Below are 17,963 nucleotides of genomic sequence, written 5' to 3' on the forward strand. Positions count from 1 at the left end.
TTTTTTTTCCTCCAAATCCAGCAGTGAAATTGGCATTTTGATTAAGTTCACGAGGTGACATTTTCCTCAGATGGCGAAGTTGAGAAATACGTCGATGTAATTATACAGCTGATTGAGGCCGAGAGGTGGTCATGGCAAGTGTTAAAAACTGAAGGTGCTGGAAATACTCAGCAGGTCCAGCAGCTTCTGTGGAGAGAGAAACAGATTCAGCCTCATGGGTCTGTGACCTTTCACCAGGCCTCCGGAGTTTGATGGACGTTCACAGACCCAAAACGTTAAGTCGGGGCGCGATTTAACAGGACAGAAGCAGAGTCCTGTTTTGGGCACATTTACCGGGATGTTTATCAGCGCCCGCAGTGCTGGGAATGATACCGTTATTTAACAGCACTTTGGGTTTTTTGGGCCTCAGCACGGAACGCTGCACCAAGGCTGCGCTGGGTCATTTCCTGCACTGAAGAACCCAGCTCGCCAGTGCAGGAAGAGTACTCGTGGATCGGGGCACCACCCTATCGCCACCCCAACCCGGTCTCCAGACCTCCCCCGATTGTACCCATCTTACTTCTTCCAGGGTCCTCGAGCCACCCCTCCAGCCCACCTCTTAAGGGCAAGGCACCCCTAAGCTTGATCTCTGGCACGGTCAATCTGACCCCTGTGCACCTTGGCACTGCCTGCCTGCCACATGGGCAGTGCCCCTGACAGCCTGGCAATGCCACCCAGGTGCCCTGGCAGTGCCAAGGCACCCAGGTGTCAGCAGGAGTGCAGATATACAACCCTGTCCGGAGCACGACCATCCAGGGGTCTCTCGGCCTGGGAGACCCCCTCCCACCCTCGAGGTGCCGTTACGCCTGATCCAGGTTTGTGGAAATCAGTGCTAAACCCGCCCTAGCGAGGTCTCCCAGGCTGTCTGTTAGTTCCCGGGCCCCGGGTGAATACTGCGCACACATATTTAATTGAACCTAACTATGTTGATATGGATCCCGCCCAGCGTGGTTGGGATCCAGATCGCGATGTCACGGGAGATTTTGTTTAATCCCACGAGAGATTTCGAACATGGCGAATCTCATGAGTGGCCTCTTGTGTGATTCAATGGCCTCGTCGCCTCATGCAATCAGGTGCGATGAGGTGGTTAAATCATACCCTCTGTGTTTCTCCACAGAAGCTGCCAGACCCACTAAGTATTTCCAGCAGGTTCAGCTTTTTTAAATTCCAGATTTTCAGTGTTTCGCTGTTATGTTGGCAGCAAAAGTATTTTTTTGCTTTTAGCATGAATTGGAGATTTGCTCCCATGTCCAAATAAGGTTGCAAAACTTTGCCCAAAATGCAAACTGCTGTTCAGTAGTTTTTCAGTCCTCATTAAGGAGATGTCAGGAATCATGGGCGAAATTCTCCCCTACCCGGCGGGGCGGGGGGTCCCGGCGTAGCAGAGCGGCGCCAACCACTCCGGCGTCGGGCCTCCCCAAAGGTGCGGAATTCTCCGCACCTTTAGGGGCTAGGTCCGCGCTGGAGTGGCTCCTACTCCGCCGACTGGCGCCAATGGCCTTTTGCGCCATGCCAGCCGGCGAAGAGGCTGGCCGAAAGGCCTTCGTCGGTCGGCGTGTGTCCGCGTATGCGCCGGAGCGTCAGCGGCCGCTGACGTCACCACCGGCGCATGCGCGGTGGAGGGCGTCTCTTCCGCCTCCGCCATGGTGGAGGCCGTGGCGGCGGCGGAAGAAAAAGAGTGCCACCACGGCACTGGCCTGCCCGCCGATCGGTGGGCCCTGATCGCGGGCCAGGCCACTGTGGGGGCACCACCCGGGGTCCGATCGCCCCGCGCGCCCCCCGGGGCCCGCTCACGCCGCCTGCTCCCGCCAGCACAGAGGTGGATTAAACCACGTCGGCGGGAGAGGCCTGACAGCGGCGGGACTTCGGCCCATCGCGAGCCGGAGAATCAGCGCAGGGGCCCGCCGACCAGCGGGGCACGATTCCCGCCCCCACCGATTCCAGGGTGGCGGAGAATTCCGGCCACGGCGGGGGCGGGATTTACGCCGGACCCTGGCGATTCCCCGACCCTGCGGGGGGTCGGAGAATTCTGCCCTATGTTTGGTTCTCCTGGTGTGGCAGGGATGTGAGAGGTGACTTTCCCCATTGGGTTTATCGGGGAAAAAAAGGGGTGGGCTCTTCTGGCCTTTCCTGCCGGTGGGATCGCCGAAGGTGACCCCCCCCCCCCCCCCCCCCCCCCCCCCCCCGGCAAGCAAAATGACGGAGACATCGGCGGGCCCAGACGATCCCATTGTCGACCAATATTGACGCCTCCACTGTCGGAATACACGGCGCATTAGGGGGAGAGGGGGCAGGAAAATACCACCCAAGGTGTTATACTGAAAACAGAGCATGGACGGAATGAGTTGGTGGATCTGGGGAGATACTGCCACGTATCTTTATTTTTAGAAGCCTGATAAGATTGGCAGCTCTATCCTGACCCCCTCCTGCCCCTTAATTGGAAAAAAATAATTGGGTACTCGAAGCAAAAAAAAAGGTCACTTATTTTAACCATCCACGTCCATGCTGTCCACATTAATAATGTCTATCCTGTACATATTAAGAGCTTATCAGCTGTCAGATTATTGATTTTGAGTTGTATGGGACTGCCTTAAGTTAGCCCAGGATCATCAGTGGCAATCTGATCAAGCCAACATTCTAGTTTAGCTCCTTCCCCCCAACCCCCACCCCCTCCTCCAAAACCCCATCAAGCGCTTCTGTTTCATTCCCACCACCTTGGCACTCTATGTGATTTTACAGAACCTCGATTGTGCAAAGCTTTGCTAACTTTTCCAATGTGCAGCTGCTTGAAAGTATTCAGGATTTGCTTCGATTACATGTCCAGTTGAAATGCTCCAGATGTGTTGAAGCAGCAACATTACCAGTGGATCTTTGGAATATTCTTTCCTGGTTTTGATACTAAAGTGTTGGGTTGAATGGAAACTTTGCAATACAATTGGCCTTCACCTGTCACTTCCATTAGGGTTTGTTAGATCTATAGTACAGAAAGATAAATAATCATGTGCTTACAGGGGAAAATGTAACCCATAGTTTCAGAATCTAACATGCATGAAGGCCCCCGCCTTCTCAATCCTGCCCCCTGCCTGAGGTGTGGTGATCCTCAGGTTAAATCACCACCAGTCAGCTCTCCCCCTCAAAGCGGAAAGCAGCCTCTAGTCCTCTGGGACTATCTTTACTTTGTGTCTTCAGCTACCAAGGCCCGAAGCCCTGACATTCCTCTCCTCTTATCTCTACCTTTAGGGCAGCACGGTAGCACAGTGGTTAGCACAGTTGCTTCACAGCTCCAGTGTCCCAGGTTCTATTCCCGGCTTGGGTTACTATGCGGAGTCTCCACGGTCTCCCCGTGTCTACGTGGGTTTCCTCCGGGTGCTCCGGTTTCCTCCCACAGTCCAAAGATGTGCAGGTTAGGTGGATTGGCCATGATAAATTGCCCTTAGTGTCCAAAATGGTTAGGTGCGGTTACGGGGATAGGGTGGAGACGTGGGCTTAAGTAGAGTGCTCTTCCCAAGGGCCAGTGCAGACTCAATGGGCCAAATGGCCCCCTTCTGCACTGTAAATTCTATGATTCTGTGATTAACACATTCCTTAAAACTCTTTGACCACCGACCTGCACGTGGTCATACCTCCCAATGCCATCTTATATGGCTCAGTGTCAAATCTCCTTTGATAATTGCTCCTGTTTAGGTCACAGTACTGTGCTAAAGGTGCCGCATTAATGCTAGTTGTTGTTAAATGAATTGTTTGCGCCAAACTCAGAAAATTGGGCAACTTATGACTTAAATTTAAATTTAAGAATCGTGCAGCAGAGCAATAGCTGACTGAATTTTGAGTACACAAGTTCAGCGTAGGGTTAATGGCTGCACGTTGGGACTGGGCAGATCTTTCGGTAATGTTTGTTCACTTGGCATATTTCAATTCAGTTTGAACAATGGGTTGTGTTATCTGCAGGCCTGATGATTAGTCTCCTTGTTGAACTGCGAGAGTATGCAGTTTCTTGTTTGAACCCTCATTCCAAATGCACTGTAGGTCAAACCTAAGAGTTTGCATTCACTCTTTGCCATACCCGAAAGTATTCTGTGAATACTGTTATATTATCAACTTTTAATGACAGGCAAGTTCTTTACTCGAATATCTGTGGGACACATTTTAGTAAGTTTGTGATGTTCAATAGGTACAGCCAGAGATATATAGTATAATATAGCGAGAAAAATAAGGACAGCAAGCACATGAGACCACCGCCATCTGTAAATTCCACTGATTTGGAAAAATATTGTCCCAGTTACTGGGTCAAATTTTCATAACTCCTTTACTAACAGCACTGTGGGGGCATCTGGACCGCATGGACTGCTGTGGCTTTGAAAAGGTGGCACAAACTTCCCAAGGGAAATTAGGGATGGTCAATAAATGCCAGGCTTACCTGCGACACTGACGTCCCACGAAAAAGAAAAAGAAAATGATTGAGTTGGATTTCTTGGACTGATCTTGTGGTGATAGGCATCTGTGGAAATACACAAGGGGTTAATGTGAATACACCACGACTAAGCAAACACTAGAGGGAGCATCGGAGACGTCATGACATGCAGACATACAGCTAATGAACACGTAGAATAGGACACGACCAATGGGTAGGCAAGACACCCAGAGGTGACACCACCACAAGGGGCTATTACACAACCCATATATAAGGACAGGGCACACATGCTCTGTCTCTTTCCACAGGCGACACTTGGAGAGTAGGACAGGGGCAGATCAGAAGCATCACACCCACCGCATGGCTTAGAGCAGACTGGTTAGTTAGACCGAGTTACTATAGCAAGGTTAGCAGGAGAGTCAAACTCATAGAGAACTGTGCTAATGGTTCAATAAATCACATTGAACTTACTTCAAAGTCTGGAGTATCTTTTGGTCAAAGCTTCATCGAGTTGCAGCCTGTGCTATCCCAGAGTGCATAACATAACAGATCTATCCTCCCACCCCTGTCCCAACAACCCCTCGCCCACAATCCTCTGATGCAGAGCTGCAACAGGATGCCGTGCAGGACTAATGCGTTGAATTAAATGAAGTAGTTACAGTGAATATTTTCAGTAATATGCCAAGTTTATGCTGTCAAAGGGGATGGTCTGTGGTTTCTGACGTATTTCACCCCATGTGTGTCCAGGGAGCAGGCAGGTGGGAAGGGCTGCTACATTTTGGGTCAAGCAAACAGCAGAGATTTTAAAGTCGCCAACCTTTATGGGGTCTGAATATTTTCCTCAGCTCACAGATGGTGAGACATTCCAGTTTAGAAAGCCAGGTTCCTCGGGCAATCGGCAAATTCACACAAAGTTACACAGGAGGGAGGCAGGGGTATAGTGGTATTGTCGCCGGACTGGTAATGCAGCGACCCAGGGTCCACAGAAACATACATCAAAGATAGAAGCAGGAGGAAGCCATTCAGCCCTTCGAGCCTGCTCCGCCATTCATTATGATCATGGCTGATCCAGTTCAATACCCTGATCCCGCCTTCTCCCCATATCCCTTCAGCCCCAAGAGCGATATCTAATTCCTTCCTGAAATTACACCATTTTTTCACCTCAATTACATTCTGTGGGAGTGAATTCCACAGGTTCACCACTCACCTGCCCCAGAACTACCCTGTTGTGGGGAGGGGGGGGGGGGGGGGGGCTCTGTAGGGGGGGGTGGGATGTGGAGGTTAGGTGGATTGGCCATGACAAATTGCCAAAGAGGTTGGGAGGGGGGGGTTGTTGGGTTGCGGGAATGGGGCGGAAGTGAGGGCTTGGGTGGGTCGGCGCAGACTCGATGGGCCGGGTGGCCTCCTTCTGCACTGTGTGTTCTTTTTTTTTAGAACAGACAGTGCAGAAGGAGGCCATTCGGCCCATCGAGTCTGCACCGACCCACTTAAGCCCTCACTTCCACCCTATCCCTGTAACCCCTCCTAAACTTTTTGGTCACTAAGGGCAATTTATCATGGCCAATCCACCTAACCTGCACGTCTTTGGACTGTGGGAGGAAACCGGAGCACCCGGAGGAAACCCACCCAGACATGGGAAGAACGTGCAGACTCCGCACAGACAGTGACCCAGCAGGGAATCGAACCTGGGACCTTGTCGCTGTGAAGCCACAGTGCTATCCACTTGTGCTACCGTGTGTTCTATGTTCTAAGGGATATGCCCCTAGCTGATATTGCACATGTGTGGTATATCATATGGCAGATATGTTGCACATAGAAAATGTTCAGCACACAAGGAAGCCATTGGTTCAATGTGTCTGCAGTGCATTGACAGCAGATATTGCCGACATGTGGTAAGCCAACAACAGGTAGTTGAAACACTAACATATTCGCAGATGACACTGCACCCATGCATTAGCGTGCCATTTGGGGCTAGACTCCAACACTTGTTAGGACGCTGGGCAAGAACCTCAAACACTTTTTTAAAATTTGTAAAACTGTGAGGGAAGGATACTTTTCTCCAGGAGTAATTCCACTAACAAAAGGGTTATGTTATATTAAAACAAACTTTATCCTTAACACAGGGTTAAGTACATTAACATCACAGAGATTGGCGTATAATTAACAGTTAAACAATTCTTAACAATAAAAGGGAAACATGTTAACTTCTAACTGATACCTTCTCTGTCTCCAATCAAGCAAAACCCATTACATTTCAAAAGGCACTTGTAAATATATTTAGCAAACACAGGGGGGCGGGATTCCCCGTCAGCAGCGCCGGAATTGCGTAACACGATTGGCCGGAGAATAGGTTCCGACCCCAAAATCAGGTGGTTGCCGATTTCAGGCCAAGTCGCAATTCTGTGCCGCCTGCATTCCAGGACGGACGTACAGTAAACACCGTTTGCATATCATTAGTGGGCCCGACCCGGTATTCTCACCGGCCTCAACAATTCTCCAGCTCTGATGGACCGAATTCCTGACGGCGAGGTTCGCGTGTGCTTTTAAAAATCTAGAAACCGGCGTCATCACTGATGAGGGAGAGAGAGGGGGGTATATAAAGTGTCCAACATCACCATAGTTTGCTGATAGTCGTGCCGCTGGTGGGGGAGGGGGGGGGGCTTCTGCCAGGGCCGGGGGGAATAGCAGGGGTGGCCAGGAGGTGGGCTGTGAGGTCGGTGTGGACGGACATGGAGCAGCATTGCCGTGGCCTACAAAGCAGCCATGCAGCTGCGCACACCGCTGAGTACCCACTGTGAAATTCGGGTCAGATCAAATGGGTGTCCCCCCCAGGACGCACCCCTAGGTGCCCTCTGGCCCCAGCCCCGGCCCATCAGTGGGATGGGTGCTCTCCAGCACAACCAGTGCCACCTTGTTGGCTGGGATGAGTGTGTGTGGGGGGAGTGTAATGTGTAAATGTGGCTGCAGCTTGTCAGCCTCCCGAGTGTCAATCGCGGACCCGGCGAATCCCGCACCGTTTCTCATTGGAATCAATTGTGTTCCATATGACGTCGGTGCTAGCCCCTCAAAAGTTGTTGAATCGGTCCAGGTTTGGCGCCAGTATTGGACGTGGACGTTCATGAATTCCGCCCTGGCGTCAAAACTTAGTCTCAGGACCGGAGAATCCCACCCAGGGTTATTTGCTGAACACTTGAATAGAGATATCTTGGAAATACTGCTCGAAGAAAAAGAGATCCGGTCAGGAAACAGCCTGCAGAACCGTATCTGTGTCAGACCACTGCTTAACCTGACAACCTTTGCAAGAGCTACTGCTCAGTTCCAAGCTCCCAGCAAAACTAAAAGCTAAACTGCCGACAACACACCAGACTCGCCCCATTAATTACAGCAACTTTATCCCACTCAGATCCCCTGCCCTGCTGAACTGTATCTAAATACAACATCTCAAATGATCAACTCCCCAGGGAATCTCCAGCAATCATGGCAAAATTCCATTCAGCATATCTTTGTGAACTCATACATCGTTGGAGTGAATAATGATCTCACTTTTACAGGATCTTAATTTAATCTTCTGCAGCCATTGTCAGGAAACCTTAACCTAGCTTCTTTAATAATATTACTGCAACAGGTATATTTACACATGAACCCGGGCATTGAAAAATATTGCTGCAACAGAAATAAAATACAATATTTATACCAATTTCTTACATTCATCACAAAAAAGCCTGGCATCCTGATGTAGATATTAGGAAGAATTTTTAGTTCATTGGGCCAAGGACAGATCCAACGTGCCTGCTCAGAAAGATAATGCAGCACGAAAACCCAGCTCATGTGACCAGGAGGGGAGTGCCTTTGAAGACAAGTGCCCCAGGCAGGAGAGAGGGAGAGGGAATAGGGAGACGTCCCAAAGGTAGAGAGGACAGGAAAAGGTCTAAAGTGTCCCAGATAACAGGAAGAGGTCCGAGTTAATTTAAAGAGAGAGGAGATGAGAAAAAGTTTCCATGTAGGAAGAGAGCACTTATCAGACTTTAAGTGAGAAGGCCTCAAGGAACCCTAAAGATCCAAGAAGACAGCAGACGATTGGTGGCTCCATGCTGCTGGCCGTTGGAGTGAAGGTATCTCTATGGGGCAGCAATGTTCTGCTCGGAAGTTGAAGCTGTGTTTTTGAGTTGGCGTTTGAGTGCAGATTCAGGAATCCAAGGCAACAGAATCTCGGGAGATGAGATTGAAACCCCGTTGAAGCCGTCTGAGTTAGATCTTTGGAGAGAATTCCCAGGTTTGATCTTCAAAGGAGAAGACTGAAATTCCCAGTGAGAGAGAAAGGGTTCCAGCGAGATTGACTGCCTCTTAGAGTTACTGATGCCTGGGTGGGTTGTTGAAAAATCCATGGAATCTGTCTTGATCTCATTTGCTATTTATTGTGCAGTGTGGTGTGTTCAACTACATTTTTCCTGTTAATTCGCCTGCACCTCGTATTAATCCTGAATGACAGAGTATGAATGTCAGAGTATAAGATACATTTGTAAATTGTTTTATCTTTCTGATCTTGTATGGTAAAGTTTATTTTGACTTGTTCACAACCCATGGAATCCTGAGGCTTTATTCACTGAATAAATGTTTTGAATCTCAAACTTTGTCTACTTTTAACAAAATGTTATTGATCCCTAACCAATAACATGGGGTCTAGTCAAGGATCATAGCAGTTAAACATCACTAATAGGATCTGCTTTGTAATAACTTCAATGGTGTGAATCATAGAAGTTACAGTGCAGAAGGAGGCCATTCGGCCCATCGAGCCTGCACCAACCCTTACAAAGTGCACCTTACTGAAGCCCATGTATCTACCCTATCCCCGTAACCCAGTAGCCCCCACTTAACATTTTTTGTACACGAAGGGCAATTTAGCATGGCCAAACCACCTAACCCGCACATCTTTGGACTGTGGGAGGAAACCGGGGCACCCGGAGGAAACCCACGCAGACACGGCGAGAACGTGCAGACTCCGCACAGACAGTGACCCAAGCCGGGAATCGAACCTGGGACCCTGGAGCTGTGAAGCAACTGTGCTAACCACTATGCTGCCATGCTGAACTTAGATACTTACCCACAAGTTCCAAACAAGAGACAGCTGGTAAAAGGTAGACTTCAAACATTTAGAAGTAAATAATCTAACAGTATAATAGGTGATAATTCCTGAATAATCCCTCTGGCCCAGAAAAATTATGTTTACAAGTATGGGGTTTCATTCTCTCAGAATAAATATGAACAATCCAGATTTTGTTCACAACTTAATGCATTTTCCCCTCACTTTTTCCCTTTCCCTCCCTTGCTTGCCTATTTCCCAATCTTTATTTTGCTTTCCCCACAACATTTACATGTAATTCATATTTTCTGGGTTATATTTCCTGGTTTGCAGTCTGCGTGCCTCAGTGAAAATACACCAGTCTGATTGGTTGAAGGCCATTTAGGTTGTTTGCCCTGTTCAGACACCAGAGGTCTTGTGTAATGGATATTGTGTTGGAAGCAATTCTGGATTCCTGGAAATCTCCGCTGAACAGCTTGAATGAGAGGCAACATTGTGTTTCTCTAGTCCTTATATGAGTTTGTCTTCTGGCCAGAGCTCCATTACAGCACTCTCAGAAACCAGGAGCTTGTTTCTCTGTCCTCCTACCCATGCAAAACACAGCCTTTTAATATTGCTTTTTAATGGGAATTACTTTTAAGTCTCTGAAGAATTATTTGGAATACTGAACAATTTCAAAAAAAGTAACCAAGCATTTTCTAAATAAATGTGAAAAACATTAAAGCAACAGCTTTACTCTTTGATTTATTTATCCTTGGCTTAATCCTGCTTGTATCATCGTGAACCATCTGTCAAATCAAAATATATTTCCCAATTAAATTCGTCTTGCCGAATATTGGTGTCACAGAAGTTCTTTCTTGCTTCTGGTGAATGATCGTTAAGTAGACACTCTGACAGTATTCAGAATACTATTCACCTTATATGGGCTAAAGTCCTTGTTAAAGGGCAGCACGGTAGCATTGTGGATAGCACAATCGCTTCACAGCTCCAGGGTCCCAGATTCGATTCCGGCTTGGGTCACTGTCTGTGCGGAGTCTGCACATCCTCCCCGTGTGTGCGTGGGTTTCCTCCTGGTGCTCCGGTTTCATCCCAGTCACAAAGATGTGCAGGTTAGATGGATTGGTCATGATAAATTGCCCTTAGTGTCCAAACTTGCCCTTAGTGTTGGGTGGGGTTACTGGGTTATGGGGATTGGGTGGAGGTGCGGACCTTGGGTAGGGTGCTCTTTCCAAGAGCCGGTGCAGACTCGATGGGCCGAATGGCCTCCTTCTGCACTGTAAATTCTATGAAATACAGAGGGCAGAGGAATGGCTTATGAAGATATGTGTCATTAAAATCACACTGTGCAATTTAGCCCCAAAATGTTGCAAAGTAAAGGCGATCGCTGATCAAAACTGAGGCCGTTTTCGAGTCTTGAAACCTGGAGTCTATAATTATCATAATCTTTATTGTCACAAGTAGGATGACATTAACACTGCAATGAAGTTACTGTGAAAATCCCCTAGTCGCCACATTCCGGCGCCTGTTCGGGTACACGGAGGGAGAATTCAGAATGTCCAATTCACCTAACAGCACGTCTTTCGGGACTTGTGGGAGGAAACCGGAGCACCCGGAGGAAACCCACCCAGACACGGGGAGAATGTGCAAACTCCGCACAGGCAGTGATCCAAGGCGGGAATCGAACCTGGGACCCTGGTGCTGTGAGCCAACAGTGCTAACCACTGACCATTTGGAGCACCAAGCTACTGAGTTGCTGTTCACTAATCTCAATCGATTTGCCACTCAATCCAATAGCTCAATTCTAATGACAGTGTCGATGCATCCTGAGGAGAACAGGCATTTAATCAAATAAGGGCTCAACAAGCTCTTTAAAGTACACATCCATCATGTATACCATCTCATTAAAATTAAACACATCTTTCCAGAATGGTGTTTTAATTAGTGAGCATAAATGGGAAGGATTTTAGAAGCTGAAAAACATTTTGGGAACACGGAGTGACACTGGAAGCTATCATTTTACTTTTCTGAAACCTTTCTCTTAAATTGTGTGTATGTACTTTTGTTTTTGAACCCGCCTCAGGTGTTTCTCGGTGAAGTGAACATCAACCTGAATTGTTGCCAGGTGGTAGTGAAAGAGTTAAAAGCCGGGGCCAGTATTCAGGATCAGATGCGATTCCTGGAGGAAGCCCAGCCACACAGGTGAGTCAGACAAGATGGTCACCTCCAAATCCATCCATACCATTCCCACATCCCTGGCTCTCCTCTTCTGAAGGCATTGACCCTTTATCTGGATTACCACAGGCGCCTCCTCTTAACACAAGCAAAGGAGAAGACGCCATTCACCTACGCCGTCAGTGAACTTCGGCCGGCCCTTTGACTGCAGTGTGCATCACACCTAAACCTGTTCTCACCTGAATGCCCTATGCCAACTTTTCCAGCAGGGATTGCTGGTTAGTGAATTGGGGTTCATTTGCTCGGGGCACGAGCTCCGAATGTCTCCTTACCTCAGTCCTCAATGAATTCAGCGAACTCAGCACAGCCCTGGAAGTCAAAGGTGAAATCTTCCTGGTCCACACAGCTCAACTCAAAGATGGTTGACTTTCAAGATCACAGCCGACAGCCATTCGAGCTCCTGGTTACGTTTCCATCAACAATTTGCATTACCTTATTTTTTTAAATTCATTTACGGGATGTGGACATCCCTGGCTGGGCCAGCATTTATTGCCCATCCCTAGTTGCCCTTCAGAAGGTGGTGGTGGGCTGCCTTCTTGAACCGCTGCAGTCCATATGGTGTAGGTACACCCACAGTGCTGTTAGGAATGGAGTTCCAGGATTTTGACCCAGCGATGGTGAAGGAGCGGCCGATATATTTCCAGGTCAGGATGGTGAGTGACTTGGAGGTGAATTTCCAGGTGGTGGTGTTCCCATGTATATGCTGCCTTTGTCCTTCTAGATGGTAGCTATCACAAAACCTAGATGGTCTGGACTTTGCGCTGGTTTCCAATTAAATACAACAACCTTCATGTCATAATTTTGTTCTAGTTGACACAAGAATAGATTCCCAAATAGAACATATTACCTTCAGTGATCACCCCTCCCTGACGAGTGTTTCAGCTCGGCATTCCCTGCTTTTGGAGGGAGGGAGGGAAGGCTGGTTTGGAAGGATCAAATTGCCGGAGGATCCATGATTGTGGCTCCTAGGATGTGTCCTGCATTGTCTGTCAGGTTTCTCCCCTCTCCCAGACCTTTGCTGGGAGTGATGAGCATTCAGTAGAACCTCGGACAATCTGTGATTCTTCACTTGCAAGTCTGGCCTATGAAGGGTAGATTAAGAGGTGATCTGACTGAGGTGAGGAAAATGATGAAAGGATTCAGTGGGGTAGTTAAAGAGAAACTGTTTCATCTGGTGAGCGGGTCCAGAACAAGGAGAGATGAGGTCAATGTTAGAACTGTACCATTCAGTGATAATGTTGGGAAACACGACAAATGATAATAGAATTCCGTAATTATTTCTGTCTCTCTCTCTTACCCTGGCCCCACGGAGGGGGGTGGGTGGGGGTCACTGTCGGCAGGACAGGAAGTTCCCACCAGTGGGAGTAGCTGGAAAATATTGGCCTCAGATCTCCCGTGATTTAATTGAATCGTGGATCAGGTGAATGGGGTACAATGGCGTCCTCCTGTACCTGTTTTCCAGAGGAGGTTGAACATTGATAAGCCGGAGATACAACCTGATGAAGAGGACTGAGATGGCTCCCCTCTCAGCAAAGATTGATTGCAGTGAGGAAGGAAGATGCTTTGAGAAGCATCAGCCGTGGCCAAATTTAAGGATTGTACCAAACTGAAAGGAACACGGCGCAAATTTGCAAAGGTTAGAGGAGGGCACAAGATTGGTCAGATTTTAAGAGCTTGTGGTATTAGAAACGGGAATGTGGCTACTGAGGGAGTGAGAGGAAGTAAGAAGTGTTTCCAAAGCCGCAACAGTGGGCTGCCAGCTGTGCCGATGGCTGGTGGTGCATCTGCCGGGGTGGGGAGAGTAGCGGGGAGCAGAGTGCCCCCCCCCCCCCACCCCAGGAACCCCCAGACCCCAGCGGACCAACCAGCGAAATGGACGTGGTCCAACACTGCCAGTGGCCCACCGGGAACTGGCACCCCTCAGCGCACCCATCCGAGGCGCAGCTCCGGGGGGGAGGGGGGGGTGCAGACCACACCCCGAAGAGCAGATGCATGCATCGTGGCCCTTGCCACCCACTGCGGCACTCTGTCCCACCAATGGCACTATCAGCTAACCCACCACACAGTATCACCTGCCGTCACCAAGCCCCGCCTGTCTACTGCACACCTGTTCACATCCATCCTTCTTCAGGACAGGTAGACACAACCAGTGCGTCATACAGAGCACCCACGGCACAGCGCAGCTATGATCCCAACGGGCGCTCGCCCAACCCTGTACATGGGCCCAGCCACCAGGCATGGCACTGGTCGGTGGCACACGGTACCTCCCCGGAACCCGGTGCCACGCTGCTGGCAGGGTATCACACAGCCCAACCAAGGAGGGCACCCTCAGTAGACCCCACAGGGGGGCACAGGACAGGGGCCGCAAAACATAACGCTGGCAGGGACGGGTGGCAGGGCTGGAGGCCCCCTGGTAACTGGCACTAGGGCGGGCAGGGGTGCGGTGCGGAAGACAGAGTGTCGGGAGGAAGCACACACCATGCTAACATCTCTGCCCTTTAACCCCTGCAGAAAATTGATTACGGAGTACAGCCGGGTGTGGTTGGCATCTGCCTGGCTGCCACAACCCTGCCAGTTGCACTGAGGCTACATTAGCAGGAGCTGCTTGGGAGGCCCCCGCAGCAACAGAGCATGCCCCAGAGGAGCAGGAGCCTGCTGGTGAGGCTGGAGAACCGGCTACCCAATAGGCCGAGGTGGAATTGGGGCGGAGGCGTCGCATTAGCGCTCGTATGTACCGGCAACGCCTGTCGTACGAGGACCAGCCAGACCGAGCGTGTCGACGACGAATGGGGCTGAGCGACATCTGTGCTGGATCATGGCACACCTGGCACCGTGGGGGTATGGGGGAGGACACTCGCTCCCGGTGAACGTCACGGTGACGATCGCCCTGAATCTTTATGCCGTGCCAGGCACCAAGCGGGGACCTGAATGGAATCTCCCAGAGCTCTGTGCACAGGTGTACCGCATCGTAACGGATGCCTATTATGTTCAGATGGCACAATATATCACCTTCAACATGGACCTTGCCCACTAGGTTGCTGAGCCAGCGGGATTTGCCGCCATTGCTGGCATGCCCCAGGACCAGGGCTTGACCGATGGGATGCATGTCCCCCTACGGGCACTGTGCATGTGGGTGTACCATCATCAATCAGAAGGATTCCACTCCCTGAATGGAAAGTTGGCGTACCCCCACCAACTGCACATTGTGCACGTCTGCACCCAGTATCCAGACAGCATGCACGAGCCTTTGTCCTGGGACACTGCAATGTTTATAAACATCAACTACATCAAATAGAGTTAAGTGCTGTCAATTTCCAGCTGACCACTTCAAAGTCGCTCAACTGTGAAAGGAGGTGATTGTAAAGCACTTAGCTCTGTTTCAAGCGGTTGATGTTTCGAGCAGTTGGAGCTCTTCAGAGGTATCAACCGTGAAGGAAGATGAATGAAGCAAAGCTGACAGCTGTGTGTGTGTCTGTGTGTTGGGAAGCTGTCAATCACAGCTTAGTAAGGGAAATGAATGAATGGTTTGCAGCTCAAGGATCTGAGGGGTTTAAACACAGCTGACTGGTTTCTCTTTCCAGGAATGGATAGGTGCTGCTTCCTGTGTCTGAGCCTACAGGTGTATTGCCCAGGTGAGTGTTACAACAGTAATTTCTTCCACTGCCTCTGTCTGGACTGCTCTCTAGCTTCCTGACAGGGGTCTCTCTACTGAGGGTCTTCCTGATGGGGATTTTCTTTCTGCGGGGGGTGGGCTTCCTGTCAGAGGTCTCTTTTCTGGGGGCCTGTGGAGTCTGATTTAGGGGGTCTCTGAGGGGGGGTCTCTTTATCTAGGTGTCTGTTTGGGGGGAATGGAATAGGCTAATCTTGTATTGTCTTGGGAGGGGGGGGGGGCGGGGGGTGGGGGGGAGGCTGGCCCTCTGATGGGCTTTGTTCATCCACGAGGTGCGTCCACGAGACTTGTCCATTCCTGTAATAATTCTGGCCACCTGGTTCCCGGCCCAGAGGACTGGAGAATCACACAGGCCCGGAGCCAGTATGGCCCACATGCATCTCCCTGCTGGTACTCAGATGCCAATGCCTTGATCCCAATGCCAACAGCAAGGGGGGGGGGCGCATTGTCTCCGCGACACTGGATTCTCCGCCTCACCAGGAACTTCGCTATCAGTGTTGCGAGGCGGAGAATTGCTCCCAATACCTTTCCTAAATAAGGGAGCCAAAACTGCTCCCAGTACTCCAGATGTGGTCTGACCAGTACCATGCACAGCTGCAGCAAGACTTCCCGACTCTTGTACTCCAACCCCCTTGAAACACGGGCCAAAATTCCATTAGCCTTCCTGATTACCTGCTGCACCTGTGCGCTCGCTTCCTGTGTTCCCTGCACAAGCCCCCCCCCCCCCCCCCCACTTTGTGTCGCAGCTTTCTGCAGTTTTTCTCCATTTAAATAATTAGCTCATTCTCTCCATGTTTCATTGTAATTCCCTTTGTTCAACACAGTTTCTGACCCACGTTTCTCACTCTCAGACTGGTCTCCACAAACGGGGACCAGATGGAATGGAACTTGTAGAGGTCTCTCAGGGGATCGGAGGCCCACAGGTGCTTGCCCTCCAGGCAGAGTGGCATTTTCCCGTGCCCGGGATCAGTCCTGGGTTTGCCCTGCATCTGTGAGGTGAGGTGGAAGGAGGCCCGAGGCCTGCCTTACAGGTGAGTTGGGGGGTGCAGGGGTCGCGTCGGTGGGGGTGGGGGTGGGGGGGGGGGGGGAGTGAGTTCGGGGCGCCATTTTAAAAATGTAGTCCTGATCCCTTCCTGCGTTGAGGGGTACCGGCGAGCGGAGCCCCTCAGTACAGGAAATAGGACGAAACGCGGCCTCGATGGGGTGTTGGGCTGAGGCCCCAAATCTACCCAAATGGGAACAGAGTTCCGTTTGATAGCGTGGGGTTTCTCGATGCTCACAACGCCGGGAAACGCCCGGCTAAACGCACTCTGTTGCAGTTTGGTTAGATCGTGCCCTCTGTCTTTAATAATTTCATTCAGGTTTCTAGCCAGTGGATTTATTTGCTGTAATGTCTTCGTGACACCATTTATTGCTGGGAGAAGGATAATCCTTTCTCATTGTCCACAGTGGGTGGCTGTCAATGAAGGGCGATCACCAATGGCAGGCAGGCTTATTCTTACCTCCTTCCAGGTATCACAAGGTCAATTGTAGCATCTCCAACCAACCCCAGCACATAACCAAGTTACAGAGTGTGCGAGCTTCCTTGATACATGTATACTTACAGATGAGCTGTGATTTAATTTAATGATGGAACAGACTTTCAGGGCTGCAAGGCCTTGTTCCTGCGTCCCTACGTCCCTATAGCTCAAACAGACACTGTTTAAACCCATTGAGTCATCAATGTAAGTTGGCTTGTGTCCGTATGTTCTGGTTTGGGAAGCCAGGAGCCGGTTGCCAGTGTTAATTCAGCAGTGGACGTTGTTTAATTCTCCCTATAGGGCAGGACAGCCAACGTGCGAGTGCACTGGGTCAGTGAGGGAAATGGCTTCCTTCCTGTCCCATTGCACTTTCCATTCTTCGCCAAGAGAAACAGATATTTGCCAAACATTTAAAAATCACTGGATAGGCCCCAACTGGAGTGTTACGTTCATTCCTGGGCACCGCACTCTTGCGAAGGACGTCAAGGCCTTGGAGAGGGCGCAGAGGAAATGTACTAAAATGGTGCCGAGGCGGAGGGAGGAACATCGGTCAAGTGGAGAAAGTGGTGTATTTCGTGGGGAAGGTGAAGAGGAGATTTGTTAGAATTGTTCAGAATCATCGGCAGTTTTGATAGAGTAATTAGCTAGAAACTATTTCAGTAACTAGAAGTCACATTTAAAGCGGTTGGCAAAACTACCGAATGAGAAAACGCCTTTTTCAGGCAGAGATTTGTTGTGATTTGGATTGAACGCTGTTGGCAGCAGATTCAACAGGAACTTTTAAAAGAGAATTTTGCGACGGGAGACAATCTAAAATAAAGCAGCTGACCATTCCACTGTCTCCCTGGCCACCCCGAGCTGCACCCCCTTTGCCTCCCCCCCCCCCTCATGTTACAGGGGGGTGGATAAGGCGTTGGGCAGCCCACCCACCCTTAGGCCTATTGAGACCCTGAGGTTGCCAATTAAACTCCACCCAAAGGCCTCGTTCCTCCTTCGCCCCCATCCTGATAT

The 17,963-nt window shown here is 50.0% G+C and overlaps 1 protein-coding gene across 8 annotated transcripts in view; it reads left to right on the plus strand.

Moving 5' to 3' along the window:
• Positions 1-17,963, plus strand: part of aatkb (apoptosis-associated tyrosine kinase b) — a 332,408-nt gene that overhangs the window by 258,001 nt on the left and 56,444 nt on the right. For all 8 annotated transcript variants that reach the window (XM_038776388.1, XM_038776389.1, XM_038776391.1 and 5 more), the window contains one exon: positions 11,611-11,729. In XM_038776388.1, coding sequence (XP_038632316.1) covers positions 11,611-11,729 — 119 coding nt within the window. The remainder of the gene's footprint in view (positions 1-11,610; positions 11,730-17,963) is intronic.

The sequence above is a fragment of the Scyliorhinus canicula genome, chromosome 18, assembly GCF_902713615.1.
Source record: "Scyliorhinus canicula chromosome 18, sScyCan1.1, whole genome shotgun sequence".
Taxonomy (NCBI): Eukaryota; Metazoa; Chordata; class Chondrichthyes; order Carcharhiniformes; family Scyliorhinidae; genus Scyliorhinus; species Scyliorhinus canicula.